We start from the raw sequence: 18,249 nt of genomic DNA, 5'->3' as shown, positions 1-18,249 counted from the left end.
CGTACTTTACGTACATATTAGAGTGTATAACACAGAATGATAAATGTGACCGAACCATTCGTTAGGTACAATTAAGAAATTGTAGTCTCATAATCAGTTACATGTATTATTCTCGTTATGCATGCTGATTTTATGGTATGTGTATAAAGAAGAACATCGACATTTTTACAGCCAGTGTATGAATTAGAAGGATTAAAAACATCGTTGTAAATTAACCCATACAACACTTTTTTTTATTATTATTTTTAACATGACAGAGATTCGATAGAGATCCAATTGATACGAAAGTCTCGGATATGAAGAGGAACGTATTTCCATTCTTTTCAGCTGTACCGATATTTCAATTAGGATAGTAATTTGTTATTTTATAAGGTGCACATTGGAAGATACAAGCAAACTATGATATTACAAAGATACCTCGGATATAAGTTAAAGTTAATGGCAGTTTCGCGTTTGCCATTTTCTTGTAAAGCATAAAAACCATTCGTAAGACACACGTTATTAACGTATCGGGCTGTGTTAACGCGTTAACTTTTTGTTTAAATCAAACGGTAGCATTCGATTAACCTTTAATCAATTAGAGATCTGAAATTAACTTTAATTCATCTTGAGGTAAATGGCAGTATGTAACTGGCTAAGTGCAAAATTATAATTAAACTGTAGATGCCATGTTGATTGCTACTTTTATAGACTAATTTGCAGAACTGAGAATTAAACAATGATCCCTGTTTCAACAGGGGATCTTATTATATAAAAAATGGGAATTTTATCGGAGTTTTTATTTTTGTATTGACTTCTATATTGAAATATACCAAAAAGCATACACATCTACAGTCTAATTATAATACAGCGTGTCCTGTAAGAACGTGTGTATGATGTCTGTTGTACGACTTAGGAGGATCGTTATAGACGAAGAGGAGACGGCGGTTTTCTAACGGATATCGATTCAAATAGGACGTTACGAATACTCCTGTGCTTAGAAAGAAATGATTAACATTATATGTGTCACATATTCAGTAACAGAGATGGCCAATATTCTATGTGAATAATCAGTGACAAATGGAAGCAATAGAGGTTTATTTGAAGCTATAGTCGCTGGATAAATTTTTACCTAACTTTCTGTTGACAAGTGAAAGATATGTTGTCTCATCTAACAAGTAGAGAAAATGTCTTCAGGTTTCTTTTGTCTATACAACAGTTTTGTCCATCTCTGTGCAAGAAAGATGCCATTCATGCTTAACGCATGTTCACACTGATAGGTACTCACGTGAGCTAGCATAAAACTTTGTAAATTGTGCTATTGCCATAGCGATGAATTATGACATTGTGAATATGATTGTGCTGCACCTGACACATAATTATATAGTATGGAACTGAAATAAATTTATTTACAGAGGAAATTCACTATTTTCACGAAAATGCCTTTGATCGTTATTCGATGAAGTAATTAGAAGCTCTGTTCTTTACTGTATTCAATACAGATGTCAATCGCAGCAGCACAAACTTATTACACTCAAAAGAGGAAAGACTTTCGCCAGGCATGATAGAAAGTCAATGAACAATAATCTGTTTTGTGACACAACACACAAGATATTCTATTCTGCTTGGAAGTCGAAATCTGTCTGCTATGGGAACTTTTTTACAATTTTGATACACGAAATGGTATTAAATAAGATTATCATCAAGGGCATTTGATATGCTTATAATTTCATTTTTATGGTTCATTATCTACCGTTTGTATTTTGCCACCTGTAGATATGTGTTCAGGAAACTCAAGAATGTAAAATGTTATTCTAAAGAGTTAATGCGCTATAGAAGGCAAAGGTATTATATCTTTTGGGATGTTCTGAAAAAAGGAGAGAATTTGTAATGCAGTTCTCGTATGAATTAGAAAAATGAAATACTTTTTGTATTTTTGCAACAGGGTGAACTACATATATTTATTATATTTTTCCCCTGTTTACACTGCATTACAAAACATCTACAAAGTGAACTCTGAACATGCAGCTGCACCTAACGTAAAATAAATTTTTAATAGCTTCTTTCGTATGATTTATGGTTGCTTAGGCAGTCTTATGTGTCAGGTCAGAAGATAGGTTTTATTTGTCATTTTTTTTCAGGAAAAATACACAATACACCAAACTGAAATTTAGAGTTTGTCTTGTACATTTTTGTTCTCAAGTTTCTCATTTAACAGAATGTTTTGATTTTGCAAATTTATGTTAAGAAATCTCCTGAAAAAAGAACTAGAAATTTTGCTTAGAACTTTAAAATGTTAATTATTGTTTAAAAGTATACCTTTGAAACATCGACACAGGCAAAAATCGATTTTTCTGACCAGATATATGAGACTTAATACATACATATAGGAGCAAACGTATTCTCTGTCAAATATATAAGGTGTCCTATCTAGTTTTACTCCCTAAAATATTCCCTCTACTCGTAGTAGTTTGCTATTATGCAAGGAACCAAAGCGATCTTCATTTTTATTCAGCATTGGTGTGTGTTCTTGCAATATAATACATCTAACAAAACTAAAAAAAAATCTGAATAACACCCAATTGAAATATTAAAGGTAATGAAAGTAAATTGGACACCTTGTATACAAAAAAAAACAGTGGCACCTACTAACGTTCCTGTGATATTCTATGCGACTGATGAGTTTAAGATGTGGTGAATCACAACCATTAATTTTGTACAACTGGCGACGCCTGCCAGTTTTTATACGATCGACCTTGTACTTTTATAAACTGTAATTTTCGTCTAATTTCACGAATTCTCGGGAACCGTGTACCATTTGATACGGATATACTGCGATTTTCAAAGACGTTATCAAGACATTGCTCGCGGTGTAAACGTTAGACGAAAGTAATCTGGTGAATCATCGCGGATTTCATGAACATCTCGTGTTTAAGAACGTTGAAATTAAATAATTCATGGAGTTCGTTAAGTTCTGTGACCAATACTCGAATATAGTATTCCCTCTCTATAGCCAATGTGTTTGGGACTGGACACGTGCTTATACAGAGAGTCGGACACGATTACGCGATCGTTTCATTGGATGGAGGCTCGTTTCTGTTAAATAAATCAATAAATAATCCGCTATTGTTATCAGACTGTGGATGTTTATGAAAATTCACGTGTTTGTGGACTAATTTTTAAAAACATATTACTTCCATACATACATGGTTTCACTTGATAAAAAAGAAAACATGTTCTTAACACTAGAGTGTGGATCTGATACTCTTAAATAAACTAAAAAAACCTAATCAGGATTTGATAAAATTGTTACTTTACAATTATCTGAAAAAAATTACGAAGAAATTAAATTCCTATTTAACTTTTGTTTATTATAAAATAATTTGGAAAAATTCAAATTTGCATAAACATCCTCAGTCTACTCATCATATCTCTCTGTCTGTCTCCCTCCACGTTGTGTTAATAAGATCCACTTACTGTCAGGTATCCCGTTGGTAACGAGGTCGATGAACGCGCTTATAGGGAGGGAACATTGTACTGTATTATCGGTGGACGCGTGCGGCGCCCGATCTAGCCTAATTTACTTGCGTTCGAATGTTTGCATGATATCAAAATATTAGGACGCTATGATACAATATGTATGTGTTACTCTGTCAGTGTAAATAGCAGCTAGCGTTGATGAAGATGTATAACAATTTCTGTTTTAATGATGTATACCGAATACTTTGCTTGTGACGAACGCACTGATTTTTATGAAACTTTTACAGTAGATAGTTCTTAATGCATTAGGTTCTTTTTTTTTGTACATAATTACTTCAAGGAGAGTATGTTGATCAATAAAAAGTAAGATGAAATTTGATTTCTCTTTTTCTAGAAATTCTTTACAGTCATAGCTTTCACTTATATGACATTTAGTGAGTTAAACATTGTTTTCAACCTTAACAAATATACACTGAATAATGTTTTTAGCGATTACTTCCTACTAAAGTTTCATTAATGTCAAGTGGTATTGTCAGAGCAAAAAGACATGTGACGTTTGTTTTATATCTTGTATACAAAGTGTTCTATTTTGAAATGTATTACGAAGAACAATTTTAAATCTTCAGAAAAAGAAATCAGCAACTTATGACTTTGATCACGGACTTTCATTTTTATCTATTATAACCGTTTTTGCGTACTACCTACAAGTTTAACGTATTTTTTCAAGATGTATTGCGTTATTGATACCAATGGAACACTTCGTATACATTCTGCCCTATACTTTCACCAATTCTTCCCTATCGTGGAAAACAGCGACAGAGGAGAACATGTTGATTGTGCACCCCTCGAAGAATACTAGAAGCGTTAACGATAAACGTATTTCTTCGCATTAATCTGTTTTATGAATGAGATTGCTTAGCCCGTAAACATAGCAATAAAATATTTTACATAGCTTATAATTAGCAATCTGTATACACGTTGTTAAACCGTAATGTTTCAATGAGTAATTTGTATCGGAGGCGTATGAGTGTTTGTTTGACGATCACAGAACGTTGATTGCACAGGGTGAGTCACGAGAAACCTGAATACCTAAACGTTAAATATCTATGATCAATTTGATAATACAACAAATTTACTTAAGCCAAAAGTTGCTTGTTTATCAAGGTCGTGTTTCTCCGAGTTAGTAAAGTCATTTATATTCTGCTATTTAATTATAACTGACACAGTTTGACCTTGAAACGACCTTGAATTTGGAAATCTTTAATTAAAAAAAAAAAAAGAAATCTTTGAAGCATATCATAGTAGTCTAAGTGCTTTTACAATTATCAATTATTAACTTTTATCATATTCTTATTTCTCTATAACGAAAGTTGCACAGTATATATGATTGCATTGGCACCTAACTATTATATTGTACAAAGTGTAAAAAGGATGATGGTCTACACCTTCAGATGTGTATCCGTGCCTGAAGACTCACCCTTCTTACATTCTGTACAATATGATAGGTACCAATGAAATTGATGATTGTCACTGTTCTCAAGATTTGAGAACAGATACAAAGTATTGGCCATCTTGCTGCTTCTTATACTCTCCACAAAAGTTACTTGTACTTTCAAATCCAATAAAGGTATTCAGGTATCTTGTTCCTGCTGATTTATACTGTTCACCCTGACAGGATAGGACATTAAAACTTACCACCGTCAATACCCCTGAAACTATTAAAGTAAAATAATTTTTCAAATGAAAGTTATTTATAATGATTTTCTTCCAGAACAACTACTTGAGAGAATTGTTCACTTTCATAGTTACGGAAAGGTTCAAGATGGAAAGTTTATCGGTCCACCCTGTATATCGTACTACTATGTAAAAATATGTGTTAAGACGTGCTATGAATTCTCATAATTTCATTTTCTCGGTTTCTTTTAGCATACCGCTAAGTATACATAGGTTCATCGCCGAGATTAAATAATGTAACTTACGTTCATTTAGGTTACATTCGAATGTAGTCACTGTACTTCCGGTTGCGCTTGTCATACTTCGCGCGTACCAATGCTCGGTGCAAACAATAAGACTAGGAGAATTGCATCTCGGCCTATTTTTTCACGGAAATTTCAATCGGACGAGTCTATGCTCGTAAGCGTCGCACAATGGATTCTCAAACAATGATATTAGTAACGAGGTAAATCAGAGGTTAACTCGAGCGTCTCTGCGTGTTTCGGAAGTTCGATCCCTCGATACCGGAAGTACGTCATCTTTCGTCGCGTACCGTGCACCTGTGAACCACCACCGTTACGCATCACCCAGACTGCTGATGTTAAATAGATTTACATTTTCGCAAATTTATGCGAACCTTTTCACTTTTCAGGCTGGGATGGTAAAAAAAGATTTTAGGGTACCAACACTACTGTCCATAAATATTGGGGCACCTATCAGTTTGTGATTTTGTGTTACTTTGAATATTAACTATCGATTTTTAGTGTTTTGTAGAAAATATGTATGTTCAGCAGTATTAACGATTTCTGTTGGATTTCCGAATTTGTGTTTGTTAAGGATATCACCTAATCACTTATAAACAAGAGTGTGTGTACATCCCAGTCAGCCAAATTTTATCGAATGCCTGTTATGATGTTACGTACTCAACATGGTTACAAGTTTGATGCAAGATCTGCTATCAACAACTTGCACGGAGATTGATAGCAGATTAGCAGCAAGTCTTGCAATCTAACCTAGGTTATAAATTGACCTGGGTTGTGTTGCAAGACTTGTTGCCATTTTGCTTTACCATTTTGTCAGCAGACTTCGCCTGCAAAACCCCAATCAAATGCAGAAACAAATAGCTACGGTATTATAGACAAGTTTTGTTATTATTTGCTGGCAATTTTCTCGGAACTTGCATACAACTGGTTATCAGAAATGTTTGATGCATTCAAGACGACACATCATATTATTTTCTCATTGTTCGCGAAGAAAGACAACATTGTACATTGCGATAAACGGATTAAGCACAGTGAAATCGAACCGCTTGGACATAATTATACTATGGATTTTTATGAATTCGTCGCGTATTCACATTAACAAATATTAATCGAAGCCCTTGACTAGTGAAATATATTTCCCTTGTTCTTTGGTTTCGCATAAATATTCACAATCTAGTCATAATAATCGCCCGGCAGCAGCAAACATTACCAAATACTCGCTGCCGTCATGAATGTGTCAAAAAAAAAACCATTTCATTGTATTGCGTTTTGTTTTTTACAATTAACCAAAATTGATAATGATTCATACGGATAATTTCGGATTTTCCGCTAGTCCACGGAATTCTCAGGCAGCACGGGACGCGTTGAACCATCGATCGCGATGGAAACGGATTGAATTCGACACTTCGAGACACGCGAACAGTGCCGTGCGACCGGAAGTGGAAAGCGCGGCGACCGTACGCGAAGGACATGACGCGCGACGGAGTTCAAATCGATTTACCGGCGATCGTCGTTCCGTCTGGAACGATTTCCACGTTTTGTATCTTTCCAGGAAAAAGATGGGGGAAAAAAAGACGAAGAAAAAAAAAGAAAGAACGGAAAACGCTCTGAATCCAGGGCCTACCGCCGCCGTCTCCGAAAGAGAGACGACCCGCTGTCTCGCGAGCTTTGTAAATTGCAAATTGTGTAAGCGTTTACGGAACCGACGTGAATTCGAAGATGTTCCCGCGTGTCCCATTACCGGACTGCGAATGTTCGTGCGATTATAGATTTCTGGGGAGGATGACTAATCGACAGGAACTGGAATCCATCAGGTTCCAAATGACATAGAAACCTTTCTGGGTTTCTTACTGCTAAAGAACTTTCGAAATACTGTTTCTTCGCTGGCCAGGGTTTGGATTAGGTTCCTTTAAATTCGTGTAACTTTAGAATTGTTAACATCTTTTGTACCAATTTTTAAATATTTACAAAATCAAAATTCTTGAATTGAGTAATTGGCCAATGATGTGATCAGCCATTTTGTGAAGTAGTCGGATATCGAGTTTGGCCATAATGTTACCTGCTGGTCTACGGAGCTAGGAATCTAATTATGCATTAGATTATCATTATTAGATGTTGGACTTCGGCCCTACACAAGAAATCTGAAATGAATTCGCAACATTTGCGAGTAATACAAATCGCACAGAAAGAAAAGCTTCACTTTATTTTCAACATTTCGGAATTTCCGGTGGATGGCACAATCATCTATTCAACGTCAGTTTCGATTAAACAACCCAGAGAAATCTATATTTCGCAAACATCCGCGGCCTGCTCATTACCGTCAGTTTTCATTTCGTTCGAACATGTAAACGGAGGAATTAAAGTTATTTATAATTATACGTGTAACGGAAGGTTGTCGTTCGCCGATTGACGAACGTCACGGAATGATATAGCGGCGCAGACCATCGAATCATCCTTTTTGTATGAAATTGAAAGAAAAAAGAAACAGAAGAGAGGAAGGTGAAGAATTGTAAAGCGATATCGGTAACGGTGCACTCGATGTGAAAGGAAATACACGACACAATAATGAGCCATGCACGCGATTTGAGTTTTCCTCTTCCTCCTCGTCGTCATCAACCCCGCCTTTCGATCCTGGCTAGGCACGAAAGCTTACGGTACGCCGCTTCCACGTTTATGGCATTTAAACTTAAACGTTTTAAGATACTTTCCAGGTTCGCAATTGTCGCAATGACCTTTAGTAAAAATATTCTATTTCGATAAGATAAAAACAATCGGGTTTTCTTTACCCTTTTTCATTTTTATTCTATTTATCATCGAAAAGATGCTCTGGCAAAATTTTTCGTTGGATTTCGAAGCGATTGAGGAGTTACGAGAAATCGAAAATGGCGGCCAATTGAGATTGAAACTATCGACGACTGACTTGTCACTATTTCTGTGAGATTGGTCAAAATGACTGCTTTTTGAAAATACTGAAATTTCTAAGTTAATTAAAACACTTAGAAAATGCATTACAAACATTTTGATTCCTTCGATAGTTCTTACGTTAAGTGAACAAGTCATTCACGATCTAACATAATCGCTTCATTGCGTTAAGTATTCCTTGATGAGGCACCGGTGACCCGACCGTGGAAACACGAGGGTTAATATCTCTTTATTAGTAGTCAACGCGTAATGACACGTTTTGCGTGGAATACCGTCCGATAGATCACCGTGTACTCAAGATAATGATTTCCAGTTTCACGTAAGAACTGTTCATTTTCGACTCTGTGTACCGTTAAACGTGCTCAGAAACACGATGAGTGTTAGTATTCTGGATATTGTCGTCATCCACGACAAAACTGATCACTAATAACCAATCGTTGAAACGTGAAATAATATTACGTTCTCAGCAGAATAATAGTGACGGAGCAGTAACAGATGCACGGACATAATTAAAGGAAATCGCGGGTTGTCATCTAACGGCTTTCCGTGGCATCGTTCCGCCATCTTGAACTCGGGGTCATTTGCGTGATATTAGGCGTACCGATGCGTAATCTTGTTGCCAAATTGTCGATTTATTTTTAAAAATACCACAAGTTTGACTTACGATTTATTTTCTTACTTATTAAATTCTCGGATAAACGTTCGTAGTCCAGTTGTTAGAAAAAGTTTCCTGTAAATCGATCTCAAGTGACAGTACGTACTTGAAGAATGTAAACATCAAGTACGAACAATTAGTCATAATTATCGTACAATTGTTTTTTTAATTGTACCTTGAGATTACTCTGCGCGTCGGTGAGGATAATTAGAAAATGAACAAGAACGAAAGGAATACCGCGGAGTTCCAGCCAGGAACGTGTAATCCGTTTTCTCTAATTACCCCGGTGTAATTTTTGGTACAGTTACATTTAATATCAAAGTCTGGCAAAGACCGTAACGCACCGTCTCTCGTTCCCTCGTGCAAGTTTCCTTTTAACGACGAGCATGCGGAACGAATTCGTTCCTGTATGGAACAACGGAAAATCAGGTTTCTGGCGCGGGTTTCGATCAAACGAAATCAACGACCGTGTGAATTCTAACGTTCGAGCGTTTCTTCCTTCTTTCCTTCGTTCGAGGCGACGACGTTCGAAAAGCAAAAGTATCCAAGTTGTCGTCGTCGTTTTTGTCTCGTCACAGATTCCCACTGGACTGGTTTACTGTACCGTTTCCATTCTCCCTTCAGATCACAGAATAATGGTTCACGATATCCACTGAAACGCGTCGTTAAACAAAACGGAACAACTTGAAAAACAAATAGAACGTGCAAGGATTTCATTCGGACGTGTTTGTTCGGTTAACAAAATTCAGGTCTGACACAACGATAGATCATTTATTTCACTTTGTAATTAAAACTTTCATACGTGCTCGATGAATAACGAAAAGTTTCGTAATCACTCAGAATTTTTCGTGTAATAAGTAGACATGATTTATTTCGATTTTTAAGTCATAAATCGTCAAATATATATGCGTTTAGTTAATAGAAGTTATTGGTCTTGTTTTAAATTATGCTGCAATGTTAATTTTACGGAAAAATTTTAACTGTATTTACGTGTCACTCATATTTGGATGACGTGGCAGTCAAAGTGTTAATAAAAAGTGATTGAAAGGGTGAAATTTTTCCGATTCTCATAATCGAGTTTCCACTTTGTGATCCATATCAATATCGGTATCGTTAAAGTAACTGGAATTGATATATGCAATTGTACAAAGCATCAAAACTTCACGAAACTGTAACGCCCATGCATAAGTCTCGAAGTGGGCGACTACCATAAGGATAACGGAGAATTCGAAGCCTATTTTGTTCCGTTAGGGTTCAGCTTGTTTCGCCCAGGGTTGGTTAAAACTAAAACGCTCGATTCGCAATTGAAGTGTATAACGGATGTGCCCGAAACCACGTCTGTATTCGCTGGCCACCGGATAATCAGGTTTCCTACGTGCGTGTAATAAATCGGAGACATCAATGCCGGGCCAAGAAGCTGGCTGGGTCCTTGTTCCGTATTCTTGCCGGTTTCCTCGCGTTCGGAGAAAAACTTTTACAGATTGTCCGATAACACGTTGGAATCTACTCGAGTGATGATCAACGAACGCGAAAACAGTTATTTCGTATGAATATAAAATCCTACGAATATCTGCTTCATTTGTTCCGGTTCCCCACTTGTGGCCCCGTGCGTTCCCATCTTTGTGATCCAGCGATTGAGTTCCCTGAAGCGAACCTCTACCTAATGGTACATATACCATATATTATTTCTTCGATCATGCACGTTAAACTGAAGCTAAGAACGTAATGTTCATGATATTATCGAGTTCTTCTACTTGTTATGTCACGGAATTCTGGCTTCTCAAAGCAGCGACTAGACCGTGACCGTTTATAGAAATTAAAAAGTGATTCAATTTTCCTGTTGAAAGTACTGTTAAGATTAGAACGGAGTGAAAACGTTACGGAAGGTTTGTAATTTATCGTGTTCCACGGAATTGGACTGAATATTAATGCACGAAATTTGGAGCGTAGACGTGACTGGTCAAACTTCGAGAACTGTCGTCGTCAAGACCTGACGTCGTCCGTCGCCTACGGAAACAAAAATTTGACCGTTCCGCGGAACGTATGTATGCCGAGTTTCTGAATGGATGTCTTCCACATATGAGCCGGGAGAATTCCTCGATGACTTGGTGGGGAATAGACCGACCAAGGATGTTACGCCGCGCAGTTCATCCCCGCTAGTACGATCGCGAATACGCTCGCCGCGGAGTGTTCTGCACGTGAACGCGTGACACGAAATTTTTCATCGAATAACAATCTGTTGGCACTCGAATCACTGTGATATCCAAGTAATCTGCCTTAAGAAATCAAGAAGTTTCACTTGAAAAACCAATAACGTCATTTAATGATCAGAATTTTGTGATACACAGGGATGAATCGACGCGTGGATCGTTGATCCTCGAGAACAATCAAAAAAGTTTCTTCTCCCACAAAAATATGGAAGTATTTTCCAGAAAACGAACTGTTCCTCGACGTGAAAAAATGTTCATTCAGCTTTTTGCTTTGCCCTCTCAAACTCGTGGAACGAAGGTTTAGAGAGATCGCGAACGGTCATTGTGTTGTTGGAGATCTTTCCCTTTGACGTAAATTCGCAGATGTGAAAGTGATATTTGGTGTACGCAAGATGATCAAGGCACGAAGAATGGCATTGATTTGTCTGGCTTTGTTAACGTTCGATCCTGTCGACTCGAGGATGCAAGGAAACGGCGAATCCAGCGGCGAGTACCTCCAGAAAGCGATGCACCAGCTTCAGGAGTTCAACGTTCCGCTCTCTGATAACGTTCAGGATCGGTTGTCCTGGAGCGACGGTTACAACAATATGCTTAAGGAGAAACAGAATTATCCGGTGCAGAGGATCAACATGATCCAGCGGCAGAAATATCGAAATCAAAGTAACAACGATCCAGTCATCGAGAAATCGGACGTGCATCGCTATGACGCTGAAAGTCTTCCGTATTATTATCAGGTGAACGGAAATAATCTTTGTAAAGCGTACACTCACTTCAGTTCACTGGCTTTCCTGTCAATTTATAAATGGGGAAATATTTTTTTAAGAAAGGGATCAGTGACTGCAATAGAGGAAAATTTCCGAATTTGGACCATCCCAGTCAGCCAAACCTGCAAAGCCAATTTTTGTCCAATGTCTGTTATAAAGTTATGGCTACAACATTGCCTTCCCCAAACTTGTTCTACTTAATCTTTTTTAACGAACATAAAACCAGTCGATTACTTATACACATGGTTCATCGTCTTTTCAGCCTTACGTTTCCCCCGTTAGCAAAATACAGGAACCGGAAGCGCTTGGATTCACGCGTACTCAACTCGCGTCGATGTACAAAGACGCGTTGGAAAAGGGATCGTCGGTCAGTCTGTCGAGTTTGACGAAAGCACTGACGACTGGCGGATTCCCTCAGGTGACGCAGACTCACGTGGAGTACCCGGTGAAACCGGCTCACTATCAATACTACTTCTTCCCGTTGAAGACCTTCATGTCGGAACTGAGGAACGATCACGGTTACAAAACAATTGTAAGTACGCAACCGACGGTATTTCTTTGACTGACCTTTACCACAGAGGAGATATAAGAATAAACAAATTGCAACGAATTTTTAAACACGTCGGCTACCGTGGACTGACGCCACTGACTTCCGGTTCTGGAGACTTCCTGTACTTGATAACGAACGTTCAGTAATTGCCACTACTGACTCGTTCCTGCAGTGAACGTGGCATGTTCTACACACGAATGTGGTGAATTTAAGTTTGACAGAAAAGAAGATGTCTTGCTTTTTGTTTGCAGCCTGTCGTTGCGTTCGAGAACACGGCAGCCGCGGTTTCTGCTCCAACGTCACTGACGTCGCACCCTCTCTTCGTGGCCATAAGCACCGTCATGACTATGGCGATTGTGTTCATGATGAGCGTCTTTGTTTTACCGAGGTTTCCTCTGCTGAACACGTTGCTACAGTCCCGTGAGATTCAAGACGATTTTCTTCAATTGTCGGACGTCGTTGTGAACGCCATTAACCGGTATAATCTTCTGGAGAATTTCAAAGGGCAACGCGTGGTTTCCATGAGGTAGCTCGTAACGCGTTTAAATTAGATAATTTGTTTTTTTTCTTCAGATAATTCCTTAAACTTAATAAGAATTCAACGTGTTTGTTAATAATTAATTACTTTGTACGCGAGAATTCTTTCTTCTTAGACAAAGGTTTGTTTCATCTAATAAGGGATATATTAAATTAAAATTAAACCATCATTTTTTTAATCTTTCGCTAAAGTTCTTATAGTAGTATAGTAGGCTCGTTTATATTTTCTATAAATCCGTGAAATCGACAATCAATTAATGATGCTTGTAATTAAATTAATTTTTTAGATACTTATATAGTTGAATAAGAAGAAATAGGGCTGTCAATACTTAATTAAGTTGTTTATAATTATGACACTTAAACTAATGTTTGTTGGATAAAAAGCTAAAGTCATAAGTGTTTATGATATATACATATAAATAAATAAATAAATATATATATATATATATATTTATTTATTTAATTGTAACATCAGTCATTGTTTAGTGAAATTTTAACAAGAAAACAACATTCAGTTAAACAAAACAACTTTTATTCAATAACATCGTTATATACTACACTTTATTCTTAAAAAATGTAATTTTTTACGATTTTCTCTCTTTTTGTACATAAATATCAATAAAATCGTATGAAAGCTAATAACTAGAGATATGCTCAAGATAATACAACATTAAACAGTACTATGAACACCTATAAATATTGTGCATCTCTGTAACTCTATTAAAATAGCGAAAATAGGGATAAGTTATATATATATATATGTATTCATTCTATTTGGGGAATGTATATGCATCTCTGACTCATTCAAGAATTATTTAAATTTGTAATAAAGAAGTTAGGTACTTTTAAAACTCTGTTGTACGTACATTTATACTTTGTAAAAGTATAACTACGTTCAGTATATAATCTGTACAGTATGAATAATATAAAGAAAGGCACACTTTGGAGTAATACCTGTAAGCTCTTCATTCGTTTCACACGCTATTTGATTTTCATTTAATCAGTCTGGCCGATTGGCAGTGGAAGAAGGTGCCTGTTCGGCTGCTTTTCGTTTCAACACTTGACGTTGATGCTCATATTCAAAATCTTCTTCAGTCAAGTTTAATTTTCGGATCTATAACATTGCATTTATCCAATAAATATTGTTATTACTGTTAAAGCTTTCGAACTTTGTAAGTTGTATACTTTTGGAAAAATTATCAGTACCGATATATCATTCGACCCTTAATGAAACTGGGTGTATGAAATTGGTTCCTCTAAAATGACACGGCTTACACCCGAAAGCTTTAACAATTGTAAGGATAACTGTATGACGCCGGGTCGAAAAAGTTTCAGCAACAGAAATTATTGTGAAGCAGTTTACCTCGTGAAGTACAAGAATTAAATATTCTACCTGATACACCAATGCTTCTTCTTCCATAATGTGCTGAGGAGGATTCCTTAATACTTGCAGTGTTTCGTAGACTGTTGGACAACGCTTCACTAGAGATGCACGACCCAAGCTGCCTTTTAACAATACTAGTCCTACTTTAAATATGATTTTAACCCCTTCGCAAAGAAACATATCCCATACTCGTAGAATACTTTCCCATGGCAGTGTCCGCGTATAAACACACAAGAACCATTCCGTCATGTATAAAATTGGTTCCATCTTCTGTTTTTTCTACGAAAATGAATGAAAACAATGTTTATATGCAAAATTTGGTGCCTTTTATCCGTCATTTTTTTATATAAAATATCACAAATCTTTCTTAAACATATATAACCATAGGGACAATATTACAAATTAAAATGTTTTCTGGTTACTCCTTTGAACGAAATAAATTTCCTCTTAGAAACTTCTTTATGATGTTAAAGGTAAAAGTGTATAAAATAAAATAAATATATGCTAACCAGATGTTTATAAGCGATTGGAGATACTCTCTTTAGAAGAGCAAAGAGAATATCACCGTCACGAAGTAATGTTTCCATCCCTTGACTATAATACCCAATGAGGTATTTGTCGCATATTGCAACCAGGCACCAAAATGCTTGTACTGCTGGCATATGCATCAGCAAAAATGCAGCGATAGGTGCTTGAGCTTGACAGTAACCGACTTTGCTATTTAAAATGGAATATGCTTTCAATACTTTGAATAATTCTTCCTGTCCGGGAGCCTCGCCGATAAACATTATATGGTGAGGAAATTGTCTATGAAGATCCTTTTTAATGTCATCTATGTATTTTGGGTCACCGGATCGTTCTACCAGTTCTTCAAATAAATTTGGATTTGTATCCATCAAGAGCTGACCCCCACAGAGATTTAACCAAGCACGAAGCCTCACTGATGGTGGTATACCCTTTCTACACCTTTCCCTGACTTTGCGATAATTCGCGTTCATGAAATAGCTCCAGTTGTTTAACATCTGTATCCATTTCCGTTCTCTTCTTAACATTACCTCGGGCGGTATTCCTTGTTTTCCGAGACTGAAATTTTATTCAAACATATACAGGGTGTTCCACATGGGAGTCGCCACGAAATTTCAGTACTTTCCTTGTATTTTACAAAAAATTGTGTTAGACAGAAGTTAAACTATATTTAACTGTGTGTAAGTTTTGTAAATTAGAGTTTCTTTATCTGAATTTTTTTCAATGATGTGGATGTTACCTTTCGTTTTCCAAATTAAACTATAGCGTTCTTTAAATATTTTTTATTCAAATGAGTCATGACAGATCGAACAACTGCACATATGTTACAAAAAAAATCACAAATGTATACATTGTCTCTGAAGCAAATGCCTTGATATATCGCGACATTGCACAACTCTTGTTGACGTTTTATATGTTGTGTTTTCTTAAACTCTGATTTACATCCAAATTTTTTGTTTTGCAATTCTGTTTTACCTCAAAATTTTGTGGCAACAATTTCATGGAACACACTGTATGTTTTATTATTATATATTTATTAATGTTCTATTATAACATAATCCATGAGTATTTTACAGTTGTTCTCATTACTGATAATAAAGAAGCCTTATCTTAGAGTTACAATTATATGATGTAAAATATATTCATGTTACTAAAATAATTCATAATTTGTAAGCCACAGATGAAATATTAAGATTACACTATATGGTTCTTAATGTTACCTATCTGTGCTACAGTTGGAATCGTGAAGAAAACCATGTCGATCGATCTTTGACCCTTCAAACTTATCACTTTCCGTCTCAGCATCCCCATTATGCGATCCTGAGGAGGCCATAGCATTTTTTCAATCGTCTAATATGAAAAAAGAAACAAAAGTAATCTTCATAACTTACACAGTTCGCAAAATACGTATTATCGATAATAAATAAATAAATAAATGTCCAACAATCATAAGTATTCCTCAACTAATACACCCCCAAAGAAAATAGTATTCGTTACACTATTCTTCAGCTAATGTATTATTAACCCAATCAATACAATTTCATTCTCGTGTCATCATGACTGAAGAAACGCCCCGCGTAAAAACTAACAAGCCAACGACTTCGAAACTGGTGAATACGTGTCATCGAAATTTCTAATATTCGACGATAAACATCACAGAACCAATGTTTTGCTGCTGCACAATCTGAACAATTTCATGCATAAAACAAACAATAGCGACCGTAGCTTAATGGTAGCTGTTTTTCTCACTTACAACATGAACATGTAACAAACGGGGGAGTATTTCTACACAATTTCTAATTGACAGTTGACAGTTAACCGTCAATGAGATCCGGAAAATAACACAATCATAATCGCAAATTATCAATGCCTGATAGGATCATGTGATAAAGCACAGTTACGGAACGCCCAAAAAAAATCGTGTAACGAATTACAATCATTTGTACAATAGAGCTTGCTTGACTTGATAACTAACATCGACTCAGCTCAGTGTACATATTCGTGCAATTATTTACTTTCACATGATCACGTTAACAACGAGTGGGCGTACCATGGGAATCGACTACACCTACCATTGATGATATGCACAACTTTTGTTTACGAAACTACAAGGTGGAGAACAGTGGTCAAACATCGCCTACAACAATATTTCACTTCTGTCATATGGGATAACTGTGCTCCGAGCAGATGTTGAAATTCATTGCTATGTTATAACCAGTTATAACGGAGGTTTTTTATTTCCAAATATAGCTCTCTGTCACTCCGTTTACTAATTGGACAGTTCCGTTCGATCATTATGGTTATCCAATGGGAAAAAAGAGCTAAAGGTAAGGACCACAGACGAGATATAAAATAGACTAACATCTTATGGGACTTCATGTACAGACGAGAAATAAGAATAGACCTAACATGCAATGTAATTTTCTGTCCCATGCTTCGAAGGCGTCAGAAGCCCCCTTACTATTTTAGTGTCAATACCCGCCGTTACCGATAAAGCATGAAATCTGAGTATTATTAGCACAAATGAAGTGTTATATATTCAGTTCATATTACGTGTATCTATACGATCTGACGGGAATAAAAATATCCGATGCTTCAGTTTAAGATTAAGGGATAAATATAACAGTCATGAAACATGAAACTGAAAAGTATATATTTTTTCACATAACTATAAGACAATTTATTCTAAATGCATCGTTAATGGACATTTTATTAATGTTACTTTTTACATGTTCTTGTTTTATTCGTTTTTATATGTTGCCTTACATTTGTATATTTGTAACAGATAAGTTCAGAATATATATAGTTTCATAAATAGTCTATCAAATCTACCTTTTGGCCGGCGGCTTACAATTTCCCTTGCGAGAATGCCTTACCGTAGTGAGCTATCTCGTAGCCGCGGGATTCCGGGAATCGGGTGACGTCACGGCGTGCGAGCGAGAGAGTACCGTAGAGCGTGCCGCAGTAACGGTGCTCTCCGTCGGTCCAACGCGCTAGTGACGTTGCGTCACACAAGTGTTTTGGGTCGTTCAAGGAGGAAGGTCGTTCAAGCCGGCAAAAACAATTCAACACGAACAAACCTGCGTACGCCCAATACATAACGGCGTTAGCTTCCTCACTTTCTCGTGAGCCGTCGCGGAGGGTGGGCGCGTGTCTCAACTCGTCCTTTCTCTTGTTACTAACCTATTGTTTGTTGCAGGCATTCGACAACCATCAATTTATTTACTGTGCATATTGTTGTGTCCCCTCTCTTGTTACTAATCCCTT

At 36.6% G+C, this 18,249-nt stretch overlaps 2 protein-coding genes across 2 annotated transcripts; one reads left to right on the top strand and one right to left on the bottom strand.

The window, feature by feature from the left end:
* Nucleotides 1-11,614: 11,614 nt before the first annotated feature.
* On the top strand, nt 11,615-13,066 carry LOC107185274. Its single transcript, XM_015572933.1, has 3 exons — nt 11,615-11,956; nt 12,249-12,518; nt 12,788-13,066. The coding sequence occupies exons 1-3, from the start codon at nt 11,615-11,617 to the stop codon at nt 13,064-13,066; spliced, it is 891 nt and encodes a 296-aa protein (XP_015428419.1).
* Nucleotides 13,067-14,067: 1,001 nt separating this feature from the next.
* On the bottom strand, nt 14,068-17,118 carry LOC107185328 (TBC1 domain family member 10A). The gene is made up of 5 exons (XM_015572991.1): nt 17,055-17,118; nt 16,203-16,332; nt 14,967-15,540; nt 14,467-14,736; nt 14,068-14,187 (listed from the first exon to the last, which is right to left on the bottom strand). Exons 2-5 carry the CDS (start codon nt 16,313-16,315, stop codon nt 14,074-14,076), a joined length of 1,071 nt encoding a protein of 356 aa, XP_015428477.1. The 5' UTR covers nt 16,316-16,332; nt 17,055-17,118; the 3' UTR covers nt 14,068-14,073.
* Between the last annotated feature and the right edge of the window lie 1,131 nt (nt 17,119-18,249).

The sequence above is a fragment of the Dufourea novaeangliae genome, unplaced genomic scaffold, assembly GCF_001272555.1.
Source record: "Dufourea novaeangliae isolate 0120121106 unplaced genomic scaffold, ASM127255v1 scaffold60, whole genome shotgun sequence".
Taxonomy (NCBI): domain Eukaryota; kingdom Metazoa; phylum Arthropoda; class Insecta; order Hymenoptera; family Halictidae; genus Dufourea; species Dufourea novaeangliae.
Note: the sequence above shows the minus strand (reverse complement) of the source record. Positions and strands in the feature narration are given on the sequence as shown.